Consider the following 23,870-nt stretch of genomic DNA (forward strand, 5'->3'; position numbering starts at 1 on the left):
ACCAAAGCCCGTTTTTTTTTTAAATTTTCAAAAAAATCAGAAATAGGAAAAATTGTTTTGGGTTGAATGGAATATCTTATGAGCTATAGACAGCGTGGTCCCCTTCTACATCAGTTGAGACTGTGTACTAACTAGGGCTGGAGTTTTCTCTGGGGAGGTCTACACTGCAGTTAGACACCTATGGCTGTTCCATAACCATCTGAATCAGGTTTATGGGACTCAAGCTAAGGGGCTGTTTGATTGTTGTGTTGTATACATTCAAGCTTGGGGCTCGTCTCTGGGTCCTGCGCTCTGGTTGTATCTTAAGCCTGAATGACTTTAAGTAGCCCCTGAGACCACACCCATCCTTATCCATATACAGAATATGCAGCTGCATGGGGCATCTGAAAATTTGGGGTACCACTGGCTCTTAATGTCCCCCCACTGCCCCCCCCACACACCCCTCTCTTCCTCTTTCTGCTCCATGACGTCACTTCCTCTGGAGAGGATCTAGCTAACCTAAAAGGGAAAACCTGCCAAACATATTAGCAGAACGTTGAACCTGTTAAAGGGGCATTCAAGTGGTAATGAAACAATTTAACAGGCATTTGCCAGCCCCAGGTACATCCTGACAATTTCTGAATTAATTGTGTTAGTCATCAGAACCTTAGTTTAAAATTTGCTTTTAAAACATTTCATAAGTGCATTGCTGAAGATTATAAATCACATCTCTAAAAAATCATCATCCCTCCAGTCCCAGGCTGCTGTAGAGCAGAGAGGCACCGTCTGACCACAGATTGAACCTGTCTAATCCTGAACTCTCTTGTCTGGCAACATCTGTCATCCAGCATGATTTTAGTTAGCCAGACAGTCACTTGTCATGTATGTGGCTAAGTTACCTGTGGTCCCATAAAGTTTGTTTACAGCTACCAGTCCTGGCTCTCAGTGTTCTGTGCTGTAATTTAGCTGTAATTTACCCCTAAATGTCTTCTAAGAGCCCAGTAAACAATGGAAGTGTTGATAATGCTGCTAGATAATATTGACCTCCTGTGGTTTGGCAAATTCTCTTGTTTGGCACCAATCAGGTCCAAGAGGTGCTGGACAAGAGAGGTTCAACCTGTAGCACTCTGTAGGGCTCCATAAATCCTAAGGCTAGCCCTGCCTGAGACCAAACCCAAGTCAGCACGCACAGGCTGACTGCTGGCTTTTTAATTGCAGTGTAGAGTTTTGTTCCTAACTGTGCCTAGTTGATAGGGACCTTCACTGGGGTCGTGTGCTTCTGCCATAGTTCTTAAAAATATGATTTAGGGTAAAATTGTCCTCCTTGATTGCAATGTGGAAATCTCATCTCTGTAATGTTTAGAGTTCATTCTGTATATATGGAGCCCTACTAAACTCATGATCCATTTTGATCAGTTTCAAGGCCAAAGGGTTCTAAAATTGGTCATTTTAATGTCTTCAGCTGTTTACATCTGGGATTTCGCCATGTTGCAAACATGCAGGTCCCAAATTGAAAAAGGTAGGTCTGAGTGTCCCCCGTCCCTCCCACAGCCCAGCGCTGCCATGCAAGGGTAGGATAAGTCCTGTTCTTCCCCAGCCCAGTGGAGACTTGCAGCAAGTAGCCCCGTAACTGGGGCACTTCCAGCAGCCAGGGGAATATGAGATTTCATAGGCAAGGGTTTATTTCATAGGCCAATCAGTGATGCATTTTCATGGCTGTGAAATTGGTAGGGCTCTTCCGTTGGCAGAATTCTACTCCAGCTCCCACCACAGGAAGTTCTGCCTGTAAAACAGAGCTAAAAACAGCCATCTCTGGGCCTCTGGCAATGTGGGGAGAGGCTTAGTTCTGGGCTGCCTGGAAGGGACGAGGCCTTCGATGGACATGGCAAGGCTAGGGGCAGCCAGCCCTCAGAGCTGCCTAGTCTGCACTGTAGCACAACTCCCTTAGCCAACCCTTAGCACTGCTAGGACTGTGCCGTGTGGGGCTCTGGCAGCAATTTAAAGGGCTCCCACTCCAGCCACTGTTGCTTCTGTAGTAGCAACCCCTTTGGCCCTCTTATTAGTGACCCTGCCATGAATGAAGTGTAGATTACGTGACACAAATCTGCGCTGGAGGTAAGAGACTCTGGACTGGAGAGGAGACATTATTCCTTAATGTGTATAACGGAATCATCATCATTACACTAAACGTGTGAAACACAGGTTCAGCAGCAGCATTTACCATCTAGTTCAGCCTTGTACAGAGATGCTGAAACACACACGTAAACAGAAGTAAAATAAAATAATCAATGGTCCCCACTGTTACTACTCAGGAAAGCTACTTGGAAGCCTCCGTGCTAGCAGGATCAGGCCCAAAGAAAGAAACTCAGGGTATATTTACACAGTAAAGAAAAACCCATGGCCCCAAGTCGCAAAGTCTCGGGCAGTTGGCTTAGACTTATGGGTTTTGGGCAGTGGGGTTAAAAACAGCCATGTAGAGATTTGGCTTTGGGCTGGAGCCTGGGCTCTGAGGCCCTCCCCCTTCAAAACCCGGACTCCAGCTGATCCTGAATGTCTACGTTGCTATATTTAGTTCTGCAGCCTGAGCCACACAAGTCCAAGTCAGTTACCCAGGCTCTGAGGTTTGGTTCTGTGGATCTTTTAGTGCAGCATAGACATACTTACAGTGATAGAACACTGTTCATTTAGCCTAACCAGCTGGTGGCTGTTAGTGATGAAGTTAACGGTGCTCTCAGGGCATACATCATAAAATTACTCATCAGATACCAGCTAGTAATACCAGAGAAAGTTTAATATCCTATACAGAAGCTTTCCAAGTGATACCACTTCGGAGCTAGAAGTAAATGCACAGTAAACAGACATGAAAATGATCATTTCTCAGTCTTGTAATCACTGAGTTCTTGACCTCTTCCAAATCATAGTCCTATAGACTTGCTTTATCAGAGTCGAGGAGATCTAGAGTTTCGGCTACGTTCATAAAACTACGTTAATTGCTCTGTAATACGTAGTTCAGTATTGTCTAAAGGAACAGAGGGAAACATTCTTCCAGCTTTTCTGAATCTTGGTTTAACTCTCTTCTCTGCAATTTGAAGAATATTTCCTGTTGTCAAAGTCAAAAATTGTAGCAATTTCATATTACAGATGAAGAAATTTCTGCAAACCAAATTAAATGAAATTCACAGCTGGTACATTTCTGTTGGCACTGTGCTCATTTATACCAAAAGACATTTGGGACTTCAAGTTGGTCGCTGAAAATAAAGATATCCAGTGAAGTCCAGGGAGCAAGCACTCTTAGACAGTCTGCCTTGAAGGCATGCAGAAAGTGCACTCCATGTAAACCAGATGCTGTGGCATACCTTCAAATTGGACTTTCAGGCAGACAGTTTTGGTAAATACAATTGGGTCAAAGCCAAGGATGTAATACAATACCCTTTTTGGGTATCAGTTATCAAATACCAGCCTCAAAGCTTACTAGATACCAAAGGCAAACTGGGATAATATGATAGGTCAATCACACTTCAAGTGAAGGATACATTTAAATATAGTATATAAAAAGCTAATATATGAGTAATAGATGTGATAAGCGTATTACAGACAATAGTCATTATAGATGGTTAGAAGCACATGAATAGGTGGTGTAGTTGGTTATAAGGCATGGTTATAAGCAATCTGTTAACTGTGATAACCCAAGTGCACAGATGTATCCAGTAAAAATACATTAGTTACCAATGCTTTCCATGGTAAAACTACAGTGCACGGTATGCTGTATGTATCGTGCAAAGGTCTCTCTGGGTATCTCCACACAGCAGCCTTATTTCAAAATAAGATATTCCAGAAGAGTTATTTGGAAACAGTTTATTTTGAAATAAACTTCAGATCTGGAAATAGCTGCAAAAGTGGGTCTGCCCCGTGAAAGCTCATCACCTAATCAATTATTTTGCTAGTCTTTAAAGTGCTACAGGCCTGCTTGTTTGTTTTGTGAAGATAACGGACTAACAAGCTCCCTTTTTGTGAACAAAAATAAGACAGGCCCCATCTCCTGCTGTTTAGATGTCTTGCTCCTTTCTCTGTCTGTGGGACAGCATCAGTTGCGTGCCAAAAGACTATTGTCCTGTTCCATGTTGCTACTGCCTCTGGAGCCCTGCGTGGATACAAAAATGGGGATTTGCATCTGACCTGCATCCACCAGGCTCAGCTCCTCACCTGAGCCACAATCTGGTTTTTACTTCCAGCCTTGCAACAAATCTGGAGTCGGGTGGAGCACAGATGAGTGGGAGGGGGAGGTGGGAGGGGGAGCAGTGTCACTCAGGGAAGAGGCAGGGACTCGGGGTAAGGGGCAGCAGGGAGCCATGGGTGGAGCTTCACAGGTCAGTGCTCACCATGTGGGGGCAGGGGCAAGAGGGGTAGGGCAGGGCTGTTACTTGGCCCCTGCTGCAGGGAGAGCTGCGTCCTTTCCCTGGTGGTCCCTCCCGCTACCTGGTGGGTGTAGAGAGAGCCCTGCATGGATACATGGATACGAAGGAGATATCAGGGCTCTTGATTGTCTCCCTATTCAGGCCAGAAGCTAATTCAAGGTTGTTCTAATTCTTGAAGTCTCCAGTGGCCTAGGGCCTGATTCCAGAGAAGTTGTTTTTCCACTCCTGGCTGTCAGAGACAGCTGAGTATTTCAGGGCCATTGAAGCCATTGTACCCCAAGATGAAGTTCATTGGTGCTTGTGGCAGAGCTGTCAATCAATGGCCCTCGATTGTGGAGCAACCTCCTTCCGGAGGGTATGGGCTCACAGCAGCAGTTTTTGGGCATGATGATGAAAAGCGGAGGGGGTTCTGCAAAATCCTTCCTGTATTGGCATTGCCCCTCGGGTGATATTTTGGCAGGCGATGTCTTGTGTCCTCTGTATTGTGAAGGTAAATATAGGAGCAGGAGATACGTGTTACTGCTAGGTTAAATTCGACTGTCTGTAAAAGTAGAATATCGTTCAGTTGGTGCCACCTTGTGGCCCCTTTTGATATTTCTCTTCTTGGAGCTGAGAGACTTCGCTCTCGTCTGCATTTGTGTAGGGAGACCTACTTATCTTGTGTGTGCCTGAGATCTGCCTCATTCTGGCAAGTGGGCAAATTGCAATAACACAAGTCCTTCTCTCCAGAGCTTCGCAAGCAAGACTTTTGTGCTTTCACACCCTGCCTGCTCAGGAGAAGGAAGTAAACCCTGCTTCAGGACAATGAGCTCTAGGCAGCTCTCAGTGCCTACAATATGACTAAAGCACAGCACTGTGCCCTGGATGTAGAAGTGTATGGGTGGGAGACACATCTTGTATTGGCCTGACTTCTGTTGGTGAAAGGGACAAGCTTTTGAGCTACACAGAGCTCATCAGGTTGCTACAGCAAGTACTGTGAACAACTGCAGGGAGGCATTCATTGGTGTCAGCTGGGCAGCGAAGGGTCCTGGCCTGATGGACGTTAAGAGGAGCACTCCAAATTTATGTGCTGTATTCACTCACCATTGTCTGCCCCAGGGGTTTGTCCCTAGTATAGAGATGTAGGTGCTGGAGTCCCAAAAGTTTGCTATTTGTTGTTTGGCTTTCCATAATTAGTTGGGCAGCTTATGCCTTTTTCAGTCTGTTGCCAATTTCGTTGCCCTTTGCTTGACAACTGAACAGTCCAGAATGGCTCTTATCTATCTAAGTTTGTCTATCATGTCCGTCACTGTGATGTCTGAGTGCTTGGCTGTCACGTACAATCCACCATTGATTGTTGTTGTTGTTACCTAGCTCTTAAAGAGCACTAGTCATCCATAGATCACAAAATGCTTTACAAAGGAGGTAAGAATCGTTATCTCCATTTGTAAAATGGGGAAATTGAAGCACATATAGGGGCCTGCTGAATTCAACACATCTGTTTCCACTTGTTTTTCTAGACTACCTAGGAGGGTCATTTTCTTAGAGATATTTGGGATTTGAAATTATCTGGCAAATAGTTTGTACAAATAACCATGCTCCGTGGATTGTTGGAGAGCTGTTTGTTGCCTGTATTTGATAGTGAAGCCCTAGTGTCAGTTTTAATTGGACAAGTAAGTCACATGCTATTATTTCTGTTCACTGAATAGATGTGTGTAACACTTGGATTCAGGATTCAGATGTGATACTTACCTTTATAAGTTCAGTATATTCAGAATATTCTTTAGTATCAATATAATATTTGCTGTTTCTGAGAATATTCTTACTAGTGGGCTTCTTTTGTGGCACTAGCATCCTCCTCAGCTAAAATACTCACTGAAAGTTTCAGTGAAGGCAGACTTTTATTAGACTAAATATTCACGACTTGCAGGGGTGAGGGTGTTTATTCTGGGATGCTTTGCAATGCTACAACTTATTCACGTGTTGGCCTGTTCCTTGCAAAAGCACCCAAAACATGTGCTGCCTCTTGGTATTTTATTAGCATATTATCAGCATATTCGGAAACCCCAGAGAGTTGAGAGGAAGTCAGCCTGCTGCGAAGCTGGAGTTCTAGCTCTCCCACACACTCTCCTTTTAGACACTCATTGTTATTTTCAGTATCAAGTTAGTCAGGTGTCAGGAGTGATCTTGAAGATGCTTTGGTATTTTTGGTCCCAATTTTTCCATCCAAGTATTTTCATAAAACAAAACTCCAGCATGTAAATTCAGTTCAAGTTCTACTTTTGCTTGGTTTTTTAAACAGTGATCTAGAAGCTTTTATCGAGGAGCTGAAGAAGGACTCTGCCACCTCCAACAAGATGGTGACACTGAAAGATGTTGAAGATGGGGCTTTTCTTCTGCGGCAAGTAGGGGAAGCTGTTGCCACTCTCAAAGGTGTAGTTTCTCTTTTTGATTGTTCTAACACTTGGGAGGGATGTAGGTTTGCAGCTCAGTCTGAGAATTAATCTTCAAAAAGCCAAAAGTCTGGGCGGGGAGGGTGGCTGCGTGGGTGGCCTCTGCCTACCTAACTGCTGAATATAAGTGCATGCATCCAACTCATTTATTTAAAAACTGCCATTTGTCACATTCTCTTGAACAAGGGTGGTTCCTGTTTTTGCAGGCGACTTTCCAACACTGCAGAATAAAATGAGGGCAATCCTCCGCGTTGAAGTGGAAGCTGTGAGGTTTCTGAAGGAGGAGCCCCATAAATTAGACAGCTTGCTGAAACGAGTCCGCAGCATGACAGATCTCCTTACCACACTGAGGAGGTGGGTTGTTAATCACAACGCTGAATGGTTCCAGCAAGGAGTGCTGCAAAGCCTTTTTCCGTCCAGGTCAAAAGGTTTTCAGAGCTGTGGCTTGTTTAGAAGTTTGTATGTGTAGCCCTTCCTCTGAGGCTTAGCTTTTCCCTCCCAGTGTTTGCAATCACCAATATTTGGAGCAGCTTCTTCCCATTTTGTGTGGGTGGGGACCAGGGTTCTTTGTGGCACTTGGTGACTATTTACTGTGCCAAGACTGAAGGCACTGCCCATGCAAAGGAAGATCAAGCAGTGTAAAAGCTTTGTATGTAGGGGACAATAAAATAACCCCCCAGCAAAGAAATAACAGCCCAAAAATGGAGGCCTTATTGGGACTAGAAAAATAAGGGAAGGAAAGCGTTATGGTTAACTAGTAGATTTACAAGTAAGTCACTTCTCCTAATGTTCACCAATTCACTGCACCCTCCTAGGCACCTCCTTGAGCCAGGTGGTAGGCTGTCATGATGCTGTGGCATTTGCCAGCTTAGACATAAATCTCCTGGGTCCTGAGTCTTTCAGACGCCTACTGGGTTTGCTGTTTTCTGGTCTGGAGTCCTCCTGGGGTCTCATCCAATTCTTAGTAGCTAGTGCCAGGCTATGTCTCTCTTGCTTTGCTGGATTCTGGCCACTTCAGGGCTGGACCTGCCTGATGAATGCAGTTGAAATCTGATGGCTGTGAAAAATCTCCCTTCGCGGGGAGAGGGAGTCTAGCAGGAATATCCTGGGCTGTGCCACCTCTCAAACTTCAAACTAAAACTGAAACCAAACTCAGTCTTTTGGTGGAGAGTCAGGCTATCCCCTCTTTGGGGTCTGTGTAGCTCTGGCTTGTGACTTAGTGAGCTCCTTGTCCACACAATACCAGTAAGGCTTTCTAACTCCTCCTTCCCCCACCCCTGACTCCACTCATAATGGAAATGAGGTTAAAGGATCTTGGTAGCCACTGTTGTTGTTGTGCTTCTTGGAGGGCCCCTAAAGTTTCAGTCTGGATCTCCTAGATTTGGGGGTTACCTATGGATTCCTCTCAGAACTTCCTCACAGCAAACTGAATCATGATTTCAGGTGCTCCATGTTAGAGCCTCTACCGAAAGCAGCTCCAATAGTGTGGTAGACCTTAACTAGGAAGGGTTGAATCCGACTCCCTGACTACTGGAGATATTTTGCTAAGGAGCCACACTGTGTGTATTTGTGCCCTGTCTGACCTAATCATTTGTAGACATTTTACACCAACCATAGTTAGATCAGGCTCTCTTTGAGTGCGCAGCATGAATTCCCCAAAATGTAACACTTAGGCGATGTCTAGATTGCCAGCAGTTCTGTCAAGAGAGGATAGTCCAACATGTGGCCCATCCACACATGGCCAAATGTCAGAAAAAACCCTCTCTCGAGATGTCCCTTCTTCCTTGTGGAATGGGGTGTACAGGGATGTCGACAGAATGCTTCTGACTGGCAGATCACTTCCCAAGAGATCTGCAGTCTGGAAGCGTGCTCTGTTGACAAAACTGTCAACAGAAGTTTTGTTGACAGAAGCCTGCAGTCTATGTCTACACTTACGGGGAATGTCGATGGCTGCTACACAATTTGAAGTACGACAGTTGCGTACCTAATATCAGTTTTGTAGCCGTCAACATTGGTCCCTGTCCTCGCTGCAGAATGCCGACGGGACCACTCCTCCTGCTGACATTCGTTAATTCTTGCGGCTCATAAGGAGTTCTGGGTTCAACATTGATCCTGGGTATACTACTTTGTGCATGCACGAAACACGCCCCAGAAGATCGAACCTAAGCATTCGATCTTCCACGGTGAGTGTAGACCCAGCCACAGTCTAGACATAGCCTAAGAAATAAAATTTCTATGAGTGCTGAGAAATGCCATAATGATGGTGTGTGATTTCTTTCAATAGACATGTTACAGAAGGTCTGCTAAAGGGTGTGGATCCTTCCCAAACTGTGGAGTACACGGCCATGGAAAAGGCAACAGCAAGTGAAGTTCTGAAAAATCAAGAAGAGCTAACATATGGATACCCCCAGCAAAACACAGCAGAGCTGCAAGTGTCCTCAGTCAAGTCAGAAGTTTTGCCCTTCTCTACAATGACAGTTCATCATGTACAGAGCTCTCCTGTAGTCATGCATCAATCTCAGCACTCTTCAGCACTGGTCAACCATGCCCAGAATTCACCCTTGGTTACCAGCCATTCTGTAGGCTTGTCAGCAACAAGCCATCACACCCCCACTATGCCAGTCACTCTGCCAGAGTCCACAGCAGTAACCCCACATGCACAGACTTCTCAGTCAGCACAGGTCAATGGTGCCGTTATGCAAAGCCTTTTTATTGAAGAAATTCACAGTGCAAGTACCAGGAACCGAGCTCTGTCAATTGAGGTACAGTGTATTCCCTTTTTACCAATGAAACTCTCTCTGGGCACAAGCTTGACTTTGCTGGTAGGTGTTGGCATGGGTTAGGTAGGATTTTCAAAATACCAGGCAAGATAGGTATCTGATTTCCAAAGTCCTTAGTCACATCTGAAAAATCTATCCCCTTATTTTGAACCAAGACAAAATATTATGACATGTTAAACAATAAAATCCCACTCAATTGCCATTTCTGAGTGCTCTTTTGACCGGTAAGAAATGATTACTAAAAAGTGGTGATTGCTTTCATTTAAATCACAAATTAAACAATCACGTTAACCAGGGTGAAAGTTACAAATCCCCGTCTGTTACAGACTGGCAGGTATTTAGAGGCTCAGGAGATCTCTGTAGTACACTGCTTTGGCCCTTCACATTTTTGTGAGAGTTAAGTATGTTTCCCCCTATTCTGTGCTGCAGGTGTACAGTCTTAACCTATTTTGAGTCCACTCAAGTTAATAACTGTTTGTCTGCTAACATGGTAACATGGCAGATACCCTTGTGAAGTGGAAGGTGGTATTATCGCCCTTTAACAGATGTGGAAACTGAGGCACGGAGACATACTCAGAATTGTACAGCAAATGTGTGGCAGAACTTAAATGTCTTGACTCCCAGTAAAGCTTTACTTGACTGCAAATGGACAATACATGTAGACATTTGTAGGGTTTTTGTTTTTAATTCCCCCCCCTTTTTTTTTTTACCATTTAACCTTTAGGGGTGTGTCTTTATTGGGGTGTATTCAGTGGCTTAGCACACTGAAATCTTGATATATGATTAGGACTCTAGGCTCCATGATTATGCAACACACAAATATTTTTCTTTTAATTTTTGAGTAAATGTTTGTGTCTGCAGCAGTTCAAAAAGCAAGGCAGAGCATAAGTTTCCTCAGGCTGATCTGACTTGCAAGGAGTGCTCTGTAGGAAACAGTGGTGCTAGCTGAGTTCTGGAAGCTCAGGCAGCAGACCGTTGTAGTACGTTAAAGATGCTGAGCAGTAGGCAGTGAATATTTGATGTGAGATACTGCCCAGCAGGAAGCAAACAGAAATCAGAAACTTCTATTACCTCACTACTGACCAGCACGCAGACAATCTGGCCATTTTTGATGCACAATGTTTAGATTCAGAAGTTTAGAAGTCACAGCCTAGAGACTGATGCTATTGGAATGCTAACTGAAGGCTGTACTACTTCTCTTTAGAAAGCAGAAAAGAAATGGGAAGAGAGAAGACAGAACCTTGATCATTATAATGGAAAGGAGTTTGAAAAACTCTTAGAAGAGGCCCAGGCCAATATTATGAAGTCAATCCCTAACTTAGAGATGCCTCCGCAGTCTGCAACCTTGCCAAAAGTGGAGGCAGCAGACAAGTTAGAGGTTTCAGGTAAGATTTGTAGCAGTGAACTAAAGGTTTGCGTCTTTGAGACAATTAAATGTAAAAAAAAATATATGTAGCAACTTTATCAGTGTCCCAGCCTTCCCTGTTAGACAGGTTGCGGGTATGTGGCCTGGAAAGCAGCGACACAGTAGACCAGTGTTTTTTAAACTTTTTGAGGACACAGAACACCAAACAATAATATTTTTTTATTCGGAACACCTATGAAAATTGTCTTCAAAAAACAAACATCAACACCTACAGCAAAACCAAAGTGATGTAAACTAGTCAAGTATCATGGCAATGAAGAAGTAACAGTGTATCTGGTTTTAATAACAGAAAATATATACTTTGACTTATTTTTCCAGACGCTTGCAGCACGCCTGCGAGTTGTTCATGGAACACCAGTGTTCCTCAGAACATAGCTTAAGAAACAGTGGTGTGTAGAGGATGTTAAGATCATGCTAAAGCTGAGCTCCTGGTGTCACTCTGCAGGTGAGAGGGCTGTTCTCACTCAGCTTTGTGCTGGTGCTGCAACCTTGTGTATATGGCGCAGGTCAGAATCCCTATGTCCCTCATCTGCTTGATGAGCCCCAGATTTAGATATTTCTGTAAGATTTCACAGAATAATGGAGAGGCATTTCAGCCACTCTGCACTGGACAGGGAAAGATGAAAGGAAATAATGAGAGAGGAATCAGACACCAACAGGCACTGAGCCCATGGCTGTTAATGATGATTTTCAGAGCCACTTATTTCAGGCTCCTCTCTAACACAGTGGTTTGTGGCAGCAGCTGTTTTTGTGCATTTATTGATGTGAGTATTTACTATTAAGGTTGGATAATTATTTTTTAATTCCTGCATGCAGTTGAGTGAGATCACAGGCTTCTAAAGGCTTTGGCTTGTGTAGTGAATGGCCCAGCAGAAAAAAAGAAAATAACTATATGGGTGCACTGAGTGTGAGCCTGTGACAATGTCTGAGAAAGTGCAAAAGACAATAACAATGACAACCTTTTGTTACTCACATACTTAGCTAATCCCTTTTTAGTGTAAGATTTTGCAGGGTGTATGGTATCCAGCTAGCCGATGTATGGAGAAATATGATGAAATGACAGAACATCTGCGTTCTGTTTTGCATAATGAATTCTATTAGAGTCACATAGCTTACGAGAACAACAGAGCTTTTTCTACTTAATTCCCTGAATTAACATTTCACATACCACCCAAATCTCATGCAGTTTAGAAAGTGTCAACATTCTGCTACCTATTCAACGCTAGAAAAATGAGTGACATATGGAAAGAGAGACCACCTACTTTATTAATACAGTACAGAGAGTACATTAGCAACCAATTAATAGAGTGCTTTGTACGCTCTTACTCAAAGCACAGATGGATCATGTTTCTAGAAAACCTAGGCTCGATTGTTCTCCGCCCAGAACAGACTAAGAAACTGAAATATTTATTCCTGGAAAACTTAAGACTAACATTTTTAAAAATAAGTGCCTGAAGTCAGGCTGTTATGTCTACATTTGTGCATCTGCATACGGGACCTCGTTTTCAAAAGTGCCGAGCAAACAGCAGGTTCCACTGAATTAAATTACTTATATGGGTATCTAAACTTGGACCCAGGATCTTGCTTTTAGACACCCATTTTTTAAATCTGGATGGTAGGTATTTTTCAGATTCTGATTCAATATTTCTTTGAAACAGCTGTGTCTAGTTTTTCCCAGTGGCAATACAAAGCTAAATGACAGTCAGGTCCATTATTTCATCTGCTGCTATTCCTGCTGGGAAAGAATTGGCACAAAAGCTGCCAAGATTATTAAAATGCCTGGTGATTTTTGGGTGCCCAATGATTAATGCGTTTGAGGGGCCTGATTTTTCACCAGGTGCTGAGCATCTGCCTTCTGAAACTCACAACCTGTTGAAATGTCTCAAATGAGGCACCCACATCACTAGTCACATGACTAACCTTAAGCAAATTGAACTGGACTTGTGCTCCTAGAGTGCAGAGGGAAATCAGGGTAAACAAGTCTATGGGAGAAAAATTCTTGAGCAAGGCTGTTTCCTCAAAGGTGTATAGCATGAAAATGAACTAATTGAGAAAGCAGAAGAAATCCAGCATCAGATTCTACCTCGTGTTATGCCCAAGCAGATACTCCTACAGCATCTCCCATGCATGGAGGAGTGGAAGATGATCTGACAATAATCCCTTGTGCACCTGCACTCTTTCACAATCACCATCTCAATTCCTCTTTCTGGTCCTGTCTCTTTCCTTTTAGGGTCTGGTGTTAAAGACAGGGAAGGCACTAGTGGAGGTTACACAGAAGAAATCAATCTGCCTCCATTCTCTTGGTGCCTCCTATTCTTTCATCACACTTACTTTCAGTAATTGCACAAAATATTTTGCATGCCAGTGGTTAGGATTGCTGCCTTTGCATGGCTGGCAGATTGCACAAGCCTTTGAAGGAGCTGAGATTTCCACAAGGCCTACCACTAATTAGCTGTAAGCATCTATGAATAGAGCCCAGATGCAAAGTTGGTTTCTGCCTCTGCAAAAATGGGCCACGGATATAAAGCAGATATCTGTAAGTTTGCAGGGTTCTAGATACCAAATTTGTATCTGCATCCATATCTGCAATAATGAGCTGAGGAGTTCCTCATCCCCATGGATATAAAATGGATTTGCAGGGGTCTATCTATGAAACTACACAGCTAAATCAATTGCCAGCAACCTTTCTGAGGCGGAGTGCCAATATTTGATCTTTTGATGGTCCTAGGTATGGTCTGAGTGTCGGTGATACTTTTTAAAGTCAATCCGAGTCCTAATTACAACAGCTTCATTCATAAATTAAGATGCAGGGCTCTACCATTTAGGTGGTGGTTGGTAGCATTAACAGGTCTTTTCTTAATTCACAGGCGGCATGGCTTTGAGCAAGCTCCCAGCTGCATGGGGGAGGAGGGGCAGAGCTGAGCTCCTGCCTCACATGCTGATAAAATCAGCTTGCATGCCACTCTTGGTACCCATATGCTGGGGGTTGCTGACCCCTGTGCTAAGTTGTCATGTGTAGGGGATGAGAGAATGACTCTGATTTCCTTAAGTCTGGGATTCAAGGAACTGTCTTAGCTTCCCTAGTAGGAGAATACGCACATCTCATTACAAGCGTACTTAATGGTATGTGCTGACTAGAGAAAAGCTCTAATGTGAAACAGATCTGAAAGTTCATTTTTGTCGCAACCCTGTGAGTCAGGGCCAGATGACCAGGGAGGGAGGAACAGTCTGGTGTACATAATACAACAGAACGGTTCTTTAAAGTTTAACCTTTTATGAAGAACATTTGAGCTAACAAGGGAACAAAGACAAGGCTAGTCACATTAGAAAAACAGGCACTGCCATTGTGAATTAGCTCAGCCTCTGCCTAGTTCAGTATCCTGTCTCTGAGAGTGGTCAGTATCAGATGTCTCAGAGGCAGGCATTGAATCTTCATAATTGACACTTAGGCAATATCCTGCCCAGGGGCAAAGTTCCTTCTTGACCCCAAGTAACTAGACGTCCTGAACACGAGATTTTAAACTCCCTTGTGACCTAGTTATGTAATGGCCATCTGTCTGCATGAAAATGAAGCTCATAAAAAGTAAGAAAAATCCCTTTTCAGTAGGACTGTATCACGTTGAAGTCATCAGAGGGCCACCTTGTGCTTCTGGGAAAGGGGGTGGTTACCTGAGGGAGTAGTTTATAAGGAACGGTGGTGTCTGATTGTGGAAACTGGTGTCCACTTAGAGCACTCAGAAGCCCCCTACAAAATGCAGGGGCTGTTCATCTGAGCTATTGGAGTATGAGTTAATCCTCCATGAGTTAGAAACAGTCTGTTGGTGGCACTGTATTTGCATTAGAGTGAGAGCGATATAATTTCAGGGGCAAATCTGTGTATTACTGAAAAATGTAATTGTTACTACAGCTGAACCTCTCTAATCTGGCACTGTCTCGTCTGGCAACATCCGTAATCTGACATGATTTTAGTTACCCTGATGACGACTTATCGTGGGTGTGACCAAGTTTCCCATGGTCCTTTAAAGTTTGTTTACAGCCACCAGTCCTGGCTCTCAGTGTTCTGTGCTGTTATTTAGCTCTAATTTGCCCTAAATGTCTTCTAAGAGCCCAGTTAACAGTGCAAGTGTTGGAGAGAGACTATACTGCTAGAGAATATGACCTCCCAGGATTTGGTACATTCTCTTATCTGGCACGTCAGGTCCCAAGGGTGCCAGATTAGAGAGGTTCAACCTGTACAGTTAAAACTAAAAGCTTGCCTTGCTGGTGAGAACATATAACTCATGAGCTGTACTTCCCCAACCCTGCCCCCACTGAATGAATGAACTAAGTGAATTGGATGGGTAGTGCCTGCTTGCTTCTGGAGCAGGATATTCCCTTTTATTGTTCTGGGTACCGTTGCTCTCAGCGTCTGCTGAGCTGTAACAGTGACATTCAAATCCCATTCCAGCATAGTGAGGAGAGCACCCCAGTGTGAGAGTACAGTTATGTGCCAACTTTTAACTGGCCTCATGCTGGAAGAATAGAAGGAGCCAGCACTTGGATTTTTCACTGGTTTTCAAAGAATACCCAGTGGGGTCCGGGGTAATGGCAGATACCTCTCTGAATGCACAGGGGTGCTTGTGTAAGCAGACACGTGCTTACAAAGTGTGCCAGCTAGAAGTGCTCCTAAGTATGTCAGGCAGCCTAACTTGTGCACCTCTGTTGAAACGCTGGCCCTGTTGACTTTAACGAAGCAGGATACCACGGTAAGGCACCATTTGTAATGACCTGATTTCTCTGTGGAAATGCAGGGAGTTTCAGAGTTGGGGGTGGGGGTTGCTATTATCTCCTGTGTGCTGCTGTCCTTACAGTTCTTGGCAGCAAGACTTTTTCTAAAATGGCGTAGAGTGTGCAGGAAGCAGAGCCTTCCCCCTTCATTAATGACCAAGTAGTGGTACCACCTTCTGTTGCAGAAGATGCTCCCGATGCAGAACAGGAAGCTGACAAGTTGGCGAAATCGCCACCCCCTCCACCTCCCCGGCGCAGCTACCTGCCAGGGTCCGGCCTAACCACAACGAGATCAGGAGATGTCGTCTATGCAGTCAGAAAAGAAACCACCTTTGTCAAGGTCTGACGATTCAGGCAATAGATGAGTGATTTACTGACCAAATGGCTGGCACATGAAACATCCCCAGACTTCTCATATGTGTTTGTCTAAAGCAGGGGCAGGCAACATGCTGCCTGTGGGCCAGATGCGGCCCACGAAACCACCAGAGCCACCTGCATGCTGCTGCAGACCGCTCAAAGCAGCTGGGTGGGTCCATGTGCCCTCTGCATGCTGTGCACCCCCGGGGGAGGGCATTGTGTGCTGCCTCTGACCCCAGCACAATCTCACTGCTTCCACTGGCCAGAAGCAAGCCCATAGGAGCTGCCTGGGCTGCGCCTGCAGTACAGGCAGCACAGGGTTGTCCCTCCTGCAAGGGTCACAGGGTGTGCAGAGAGCTGATGACCTGCCTTGAGCTGCGTGTGGGTGTGTGGCAGCAGGGAGGTTGCCTGAGGGTCTCATAGTGCTGCTGGCTGGGAGCCACCTAAGGTGAGCACCTCCTGGCCAGAGTCTGCGGCTGGCACTACTCCCACTCTCCTACCCCATTTCCTTGCGCATGGTCACAACCCAAACCCCTACACACCTCCCTCCTGTGCTCATACCTCAGGTCACAACCCACTCCCAGGCCTGGTACCCCCTCCTCTAGCTCAGAATCCTCTCCTGCACCCATACGCCATTCCAGACCCTGCATTCCCTCCAGCATCCCAATCCCCTGCCCCAGTCACAGCCCCCTCCTTCAGCCTAACCCCTTCCCAGATTCCACACCCCCTCCTGCTTCCCAGTCCCCTGCCCCAAGCTCCCTCCTGCACCCAGCCTACCTCCCTGAGCCCGCACCTCCTCTATTAATAGCATGGAAGTGTGCAGCCTTCACCCCTTCCTAAATTCTTGGCATGCCCCCACCCAGACCTAAAGCATAGAAAGCTGAGACAGGGCCGAGGCCCAGAGTGGTGACTCGTAGGTCATTTCATGAGTCTTGTCCTTGCACTTACCTGTGTAACAGTGCGAAAGGCAAATCCCAAGTGGTTTTCAACCCGTGTGTGGTCAGAAGATTGAAAATAGAAGGCCCACCTGACGGAGATGGGTCAGACAGCCAACAGCGTTTCCACAGAAACATTTCAAGACTTTCTTGTTGTTTACCCATTTGTTGCATTTGCAGTGCATTAAAAAAGGAGGGAGGCAGTATGGGGACTCCTCTCCATCTGTATTGCAGGGGATCTTTTTCCTGTCCCAGGCCATTGACCCCCCTGAAAAATCAATTGCAGGCCACATAATGCCCTGTCGGAGGTAGAGGTGGAGGCTTGACTGATGTGAGGGATTCAAGGTGCAGGAGGGGTTCAAGGTCCAGTCTGGGGCAGAGGTTTGGGGTGTGGGAGCGGCTGAGGGCTCCAACTGGAGGTGAGGACTGTAGGTGTGGCTGGGGATGAGGCGTCTGGGGTGCAGGAGGTTGGGTGAGGGTGTGGGAGGGCTGGGTGGGAGTTAGGGAGCTGGAGCGGGGGTGGGGGTGCAGGCTCCGGGAGGCGGTTTTGGTGTGGAAGGGGAGAAGGGGATGGGAGTTTAGGAGTGGGGGGGAGGGGCTGGGGCGCAGGAGGGAGTGTGGGGCCCTTACCTCAGGCAACTCCCATTCAGTGGCACAGAGGAGTTCAGGCAGGCTCCCCGCCTGCCCTGGCCCTGTGCTGCTGCTCCTGAAAGGGCTGCGCCAGGCATGTCCCTGGGGAGGAACAGGTGGCTCTGCGCACAACCCTTGCACGCAGGCACCGTCTCCACAGCTCCCACTAGCTATGGTTCCCAGCCAATGGGAGCTGTGGGGATGGTGCCTGCAAGCAGAGCGCTGAGCTTCCCTGATCCTCAGCCCAGCAGGGAGGAGAGCCCAGGCTCTCAGCTTCCCACCTGTGAGCATGGGGACTTGCTGCAGGCCGGATTTCACCAAGCAACGGAGCGGATCTAACCGGTGCGTGAGACGCTCCCCATCTCTGCTGTGTTGTGTCAGGAGTGTATTCGTCTAGCTGCATGGGGTTTTTTTTGGTTTGTTTGGGTTTGAGTTGATAAAAAAGTGAGCTCCTCAGGCATGACATTAAACAAACAACCCAGCCCCTCCCCAAATCCCACAGTAGGGAGAGTCGCAGTTACAGTGCGTGCTTTGCACGAGCATTGCTCATAGGCATTGGCTCTCTGTGGTTCTTCACCCCTTCAGGAAGGCAGCAAAGATGCTGGGCAAACAGCACAGTCCAAAGTACCTAAAGAGGATCCAGCCTCATCCCGGACGCCACTGCCTGTCCTAGCCTCTGCCGCAAAGGAGGAGGAGGAAGAAGAGGGAGACAGAATAATGGCTGAATTGCAGGTATGCAGTTAAGGTTGCACCCGGATGCATGTTTACAAGCTTTCTCTTGCTTTGTGATCACAGCTAAGAACAGAAACAAGGTCTGTAGAAAATGAACTTGGTGGCTTCACCCCAATCCCCCTGGTGAATTTGCAACCACCACACTCTGCTGGCCTGGAACTGGAAAAGCAGGCACTTTCTGGCTCTGGGCTTTGCTCTGTCACAGAAGCACAAATGGCTTTTCTGTGTCATGTACGTTCAGTGTATTCAGCACTGATCTGAAGTTGTCACACAGAGCCCGGACTTGCAAGGTGCCTCCCACCCTCTGCTATTGTTGATGTTGATGGGAGGAGATGATATGGGACCTTATTGAGCTGATTGGGCTCATACACATTAAAGCTCAGTCCCCTTTTTAGACTCATTTTATATACTCCTAAGCTCTTGACACATCCCAGGATTATGCTTTCCGAAGTGGGATGTGTCATTTTGCGGCAGCTTCTGAGGAAAGATGCTCACTTGGCAAACTTTCCTTTTGCAGTAAATGGGCCTGTTTTAGATAGCTGACAGACACTGAAAAAAACCCTGGACATTAGTCAGTGAGTTCGAGCTGCATGCTCTCTGTGGTAGCGTGTCCATATTTTGGTAGGAGAAACAGGTTGAGCAAATGAGGATTTATTTGGTTTAAGCCGAGCACAGACTGGGGTTATTTAAGAATACACCGGTCTCTGTGGAGCACTTCAGGTATTCAAGAGCCCTATATAGACATTGTCTAACAAATCCACTCAGCAGTGGGTGTGGTATGTCTTTCAAATGCTTCTAACACTCGAGACAAGCCTGCCACTTGATGACACTCACACCCCTTGCATCTCCACTCTTCTCAGGCATCAACCACTGGCATCTCAGACACCTACCCTGCAGGCGGAGAGCAGAGTTTTCCCTACAGTGTGGTGTTCTAGCCAACAGGGGCTGCTGTGGTGTTGGACCTACAGCCAGTTAGGTTGCTTCTCCCCCTCTGCTGGTCTCTCTACAGGCCACTGAGCTGCCCCATTGCTCTTCCTCTGCTGGGCTGTGAAAGGGAGGGACAATGGGACAAATATAATAAGGGGGTTGGAAGGCGGGTGTGAAGGAAAGTCAGATTAAGGGTATTGACAAAGAGGATGTCAAACAGGGTCTGCTAGGAATAAATATTTTTACATCTGGCTCAGATAGTTTGCACCCAAGAGCTCTGAGAGTTGAAATCTTGGTGTACCGGGGAAATTCCAGCAGTCTGGAATAATGCTAATATTGCTCCAATGCTCAGAAAGGGCAGTTGGGGTGACCCAGTCATTTAGCATGATACCAATCCTGAGCAAAATGATGGAGAAGCTGATATACGATTCAGTGGAAAGAACTAAAGGAAAGGAATACAGTTAATGTGGTTTTATGCATGATAGGTCTGGTCAAACCCAATTTCCTTATGTTAGGCTGATAAAACTCTATACACTTAGGCTATCTCTACACTAGAGAGTTTTGTTGGCAAAATTCACAGATCATCTACACACAGAATGCTTTGTGTCAACAGAAACAGTCAACAAAAAAGCCATGGAAACACTTGGGGGTGGGATGGGGGGGGCTGTTGTTGACAGAGCAGATCAAAAGATGTGTAGACAGGATCTGTTGACAGAAGTTTTGTCAGAATGTCTCTTCAGACAGTAACTTCTGTAGGCAGATGCTTCTAGTATAGGTGTAGCCTTAGACTTCGTTAAGGCATGTGGCTTAGAATTGCACATTTGGTTTAAGAAATTGGCACTCTACAGTATCACTAGCACACATCTTAAATGGATTAATAGCAAATACAAAATAGAGACAAAGTATGAACTTGAATGACTACTGCCGTCCACATAGCTCTATTAACTGGCTAATAAGTTGTCAATGGGGTAGCATCATCACATTGGGTATTTTGGTTGTTTTGGGTTTGGTTCATTTTCATTAATGTTGTGGAAGTAAATATAAAGTCACAGCTGATAAAATTTAAGCATAACCAAGAGACTGAGTGATAATTAACAGTGAGACCATGGCTGTCACGCAGTGTGATCTGAATTGCTTGGTAAGGTGCATCCATTCAAACAAAATACATCTTACGTTTAGCAAAAAGGAGTGAAGGCTGTGCTGACAAATGGGCAGCGATCTTGTAAAGTGGTGACTCTAAAATGGACTGAGGGGGTGCAGGTGTCTAAGGAAACAGAACATGAGCCAACGATGTGATGACGCTGTGGCAAAAAGGGCTAATGCAGTCTTTGGAGGAGCATGCGGGTAGGAGACGGGAGGTGGTTCCATCTCTGTGGTGATTGTCTCTCATCCCGGGCATTGGTGAGGCCAGTACTGAAATAATGCAGTCAGTTTGGGTGTCCATATTTATAAAAGAAGGTTGAAAAATTGGAGAGAGTGCAGAAAAGAACCAACAAATTACTTTAGGGCTGGAGGAAATGCCTACAGTCAGGTCTTGAATGCAGAGGAAGGTTGAATTAATGTACGCAATTGCAGCTATATTAGTTACATAGCTAGAGTTGACGTACCTAAATTTGGGCTTCTGCACCATCTCCACTAAGGGAGGTCGACAGGAGCCTGTCGGCTTCTCTTACTCCTAATGAGGGGTAGGAGTACTGCTGTGGAGGGGAGCGCTGCATAAGTTCAATTTAGATCATCCCCGCTAGGCGCAGCAAATTGAACACCAGAACTTCCCCTGTAGTGAACACATACCCTTAGTGAGAGACTGAAAGACAGAGCGGTGAGGTGACTACAATGTAAAAGTAACTTCAAAAGGAGAAAACACCATACACTAAAGAACTTTTTAATCTAGCAGAGGAAAGCATAACAAGAAGCAGTGGCAGGACGAAGCGCCATATAGCCTGTCCCTGACAAGTGTTTGTCTAACCTGTTTTTAAACATCTCCAGTGATGGAGAGTCCACAACTTCCCTATCCTACTTTTTCCACCCTGACAGTTAGGAAGTTTTACATAATATCCAACCGAAACCTCCTGTGCAGCAATTTGAGCCCATTGCTTCTTGTCCTGTCATCAGAAGCTAAAGGAGAACATTTTTTTCCCTCTTTACGTGGCTGTGAGAGTTTGTCAGGATTCTTACTGGCCAGCCTAGATTTGCGGGGCAGGTTCCAAGCTGTAGGTATGTTTGCTGGAAGAGCGCTGCATGTGCTAGGAGAAGGTGACAGACCTGTTAGTAAAGGTTCACAGAAGCAGTGACACATGGGAACATGGGGGGGGTCACATGCACCCCCTAAAGAGGAAGAAGCCAGCCAACATCTGGCAGGGAGACTGGTGTGGCCGGAGGGCCAGCAGCAGGGGTCCACGTTTCCCCCTTCACTCACTGGCAGCAGGGGTGTGGGGGTGCACAGCAAGGTGCCCCCCAGCTCGTGCTGTTCTCCAGCTGTGATGCACCAGGGCAGGGGGCAGGACCTCGCCCGCACTTCTTGGCAGGAGGTGGAGCAGCGTGAGCTGGGGCTGCCTTGCTGTGCTTCCTCTCCCTGCTTCTCATGGGAGTGAGGAGTGTAGGGACCCCCGCTGCTGACACCGTCCCTGCAGCTTCATTCGTCACGCGGGCAGCTTTGGCTGGGAAAGAGGCTGGGAGGTGCATGGCCTGGGACAGAGTGGGAGTTGTTCCAGCCCTTCCCTAGGCTGGTGGGGCATGTGACAGGTGGTCCCTCTGAAGCCCTCATCACTAGTCCTGTCCGGTTCACAGTCCCCAGGTTTAGCTGGTTTGTGACCGTGACAGTGCCGTTAAGGGTGGGCAGGTATTGGGTCCAGAAGGAATGAGAAGAAAATGAGAAATATTGCTTGGGGCTGTGGAATTCTATTCTTCTTTTCTAGTTTATTGAATGCCCAAATCCAACCCCTCCCAGCCCATCTTTTCCTTATGCACGTTGCATCCTACCTGAAAAATAAGTTTCTGATGGTAGAATTTGGTGTTGGCTAGGGGCTAGGCCCGCAGACGTGTTACCTGGGCTTGGCCTAGTGCTCTAAAACTAGCTATGCACACAATGGGGTTCAGGCTGGCATGCAGGCTCTCAGGGCCACTCCCCTCTCCCTTCCTGCCAGGCTACAGCACTCAAACTCCACCAGCGACCCAAGAATCTTGACAGTGCTAGCAAGAGCCCTGAGAGCACCAGTCTGTGGAAGGAGGGCATAAGGTTTGTTCCTTGATGCAATACAGCCATGTCCCTATGGGCTTCCATTGGGCCTTTTTACTTGAAAGCGTAGTTCTGTGTGATATCAGACAGTGCAGGGTCAGGATTAAGCAAACAAACGAAAGACCAGGGTGCTGCGATATGACGTAATTTCACTTAGGATGGTCTTGTGATTATAAAGGTTCGGGAGCTTTTTCTTTTCCAGATTTACCACAGTCTTTCTGTGTAGTCTTCAGCAGCTCCTACCGCTGCTGGGTGCAGCAGAATGCCCAGCAGTAAAAATGGCGCACAGAAGACTTTCTCTGACATGCGTTTCCTGCGGCCGTGTTCATTATTTGTAATATGGCGTGAGCTGGCCAGCTGGGAGATGCTGCCTAATCTATAAATAGCTTTTCGCTCAGACGTTCACACTCGTAGCTTTCTTTGATTGATCATCTCAGTCTCAAACTTGATGTGATTGGTACCATAGGTTCCAACATTTTAAAAAAAAATCCTCTTTCACGCAAACCTCCTTTGGAGATAGCTGAATGTGTAAAAAGCCAACTGGTCTCCTGCTAACTTGCAGTATTTTAATTCCTTAGGCTTTTCAGAAGTGCTCTTTAATGGATGTAAATTCAAACAGTCATGCTGAGCAGCCCAGAAATGACACACATGTTAAAGACACAAGGCCTGGAGCTCTAGTACATCACAAGGAAAAGAAGGTAATAAGTGGCACTTACAAACAGGCCATACACTCTTCGCATAACCTTCGTTCCTTGCTTCAAGACTAATTGTGTGTCCTCTGTGTCCTTCCTTCTCTAACCCCGTCTGAGTGGCTTACTGGCTTTTACCCCCGAGGCTGGCAGAGAGGGAGTTACTGCAGCACACAGCCCCAAGATGGGGGTCAGTTCATCTTAAACTTTTACATACAAATTCCAGTTGAGGAGAGCTTGGCAAGGGCTCATTTTATAATCCACCACCACTGTCCCCTGGAGTGGTGAGGTCTATGGACTCAAACCTACATGCCCCAGCTGGCAGCTTGGAGCACTTTCACTAAATCTGTGTACCACTCAGAGGTGCTGAGTGCCATTTAAATATATGCCCGCTCAAGGTGAACACCTGAAAACCAGGCTCCGAAGGCCTAGGTCTGCTTCCAGCCCTGTTTCTCTCTCTCTCTTTGGTCCTGCTTTTCAACGTGCAGCAGCTGCTACTGTACTACAAATTTTATATCACCTGACATGGGCAAAGTGAGATGTGCAACATCTAGAAACAACAGTGA

General features: G+C 46.1%; 1 protein-coding gene across 13 annotated transcripts in view; it reads left to right on the forward strand.

Moving 5' to 3' along the window:
- KIAA1217 (KIAA1217 ortholog) overlaps window positions 1-23,870 on the forward strand; it is a 508,293-nt gene that overhangs the window by 477,498 nt on the left and 6,925 nt on the right. For all 13 annotated transcript variants that reach the window (XM_074984884.1, XM_074984872.1, XM_074984878.1 and 10 more), the window contains 7 exons: window positions 6,676-6,806; window positions 7,033-7,180; window positions 9,111-9,588; window positions 10,811-10,991; window positions 15,985-16,139; window positions 18,307-18,453; window positions 23,194-23,313. In XM_074984884.1, the coding sequence (XP_074840985.1) occupies window positions 6,676-6,806; window positions 7,033-7,180; window positions 9,111-9,588; window positions 10,811-10,991; window positions 15,985-16,139; window positions 18,307-18,453; window positions 23,194-23,313 (1,360 nt within the window). The remainder of the gene's footprint in view (window positions 1-6,675; window positions 6,807-7,032; window positions 7,181-9,110; window positions 9,589-10,810; window positions 10,992-15,984; window positions 16,140-18,306; window positions 18,454-23,193; window positions 23,314-23,870) is intronic.

The sequence above is a fragment of the Carettochelys insculpta genome, chromosome 2 (assembly GCF_033958435.1).
Source record: "Carettochelys insculpta isolate YL-2023 chromosome 2, ASM3395843v1, whole genome shotgun sequence".
Lineage (NCBI taxonomy): Eukaryota > Metazoa > Chordata > Testudines > Carettochelyidae > Carettochelys > Carettochelys insculpta.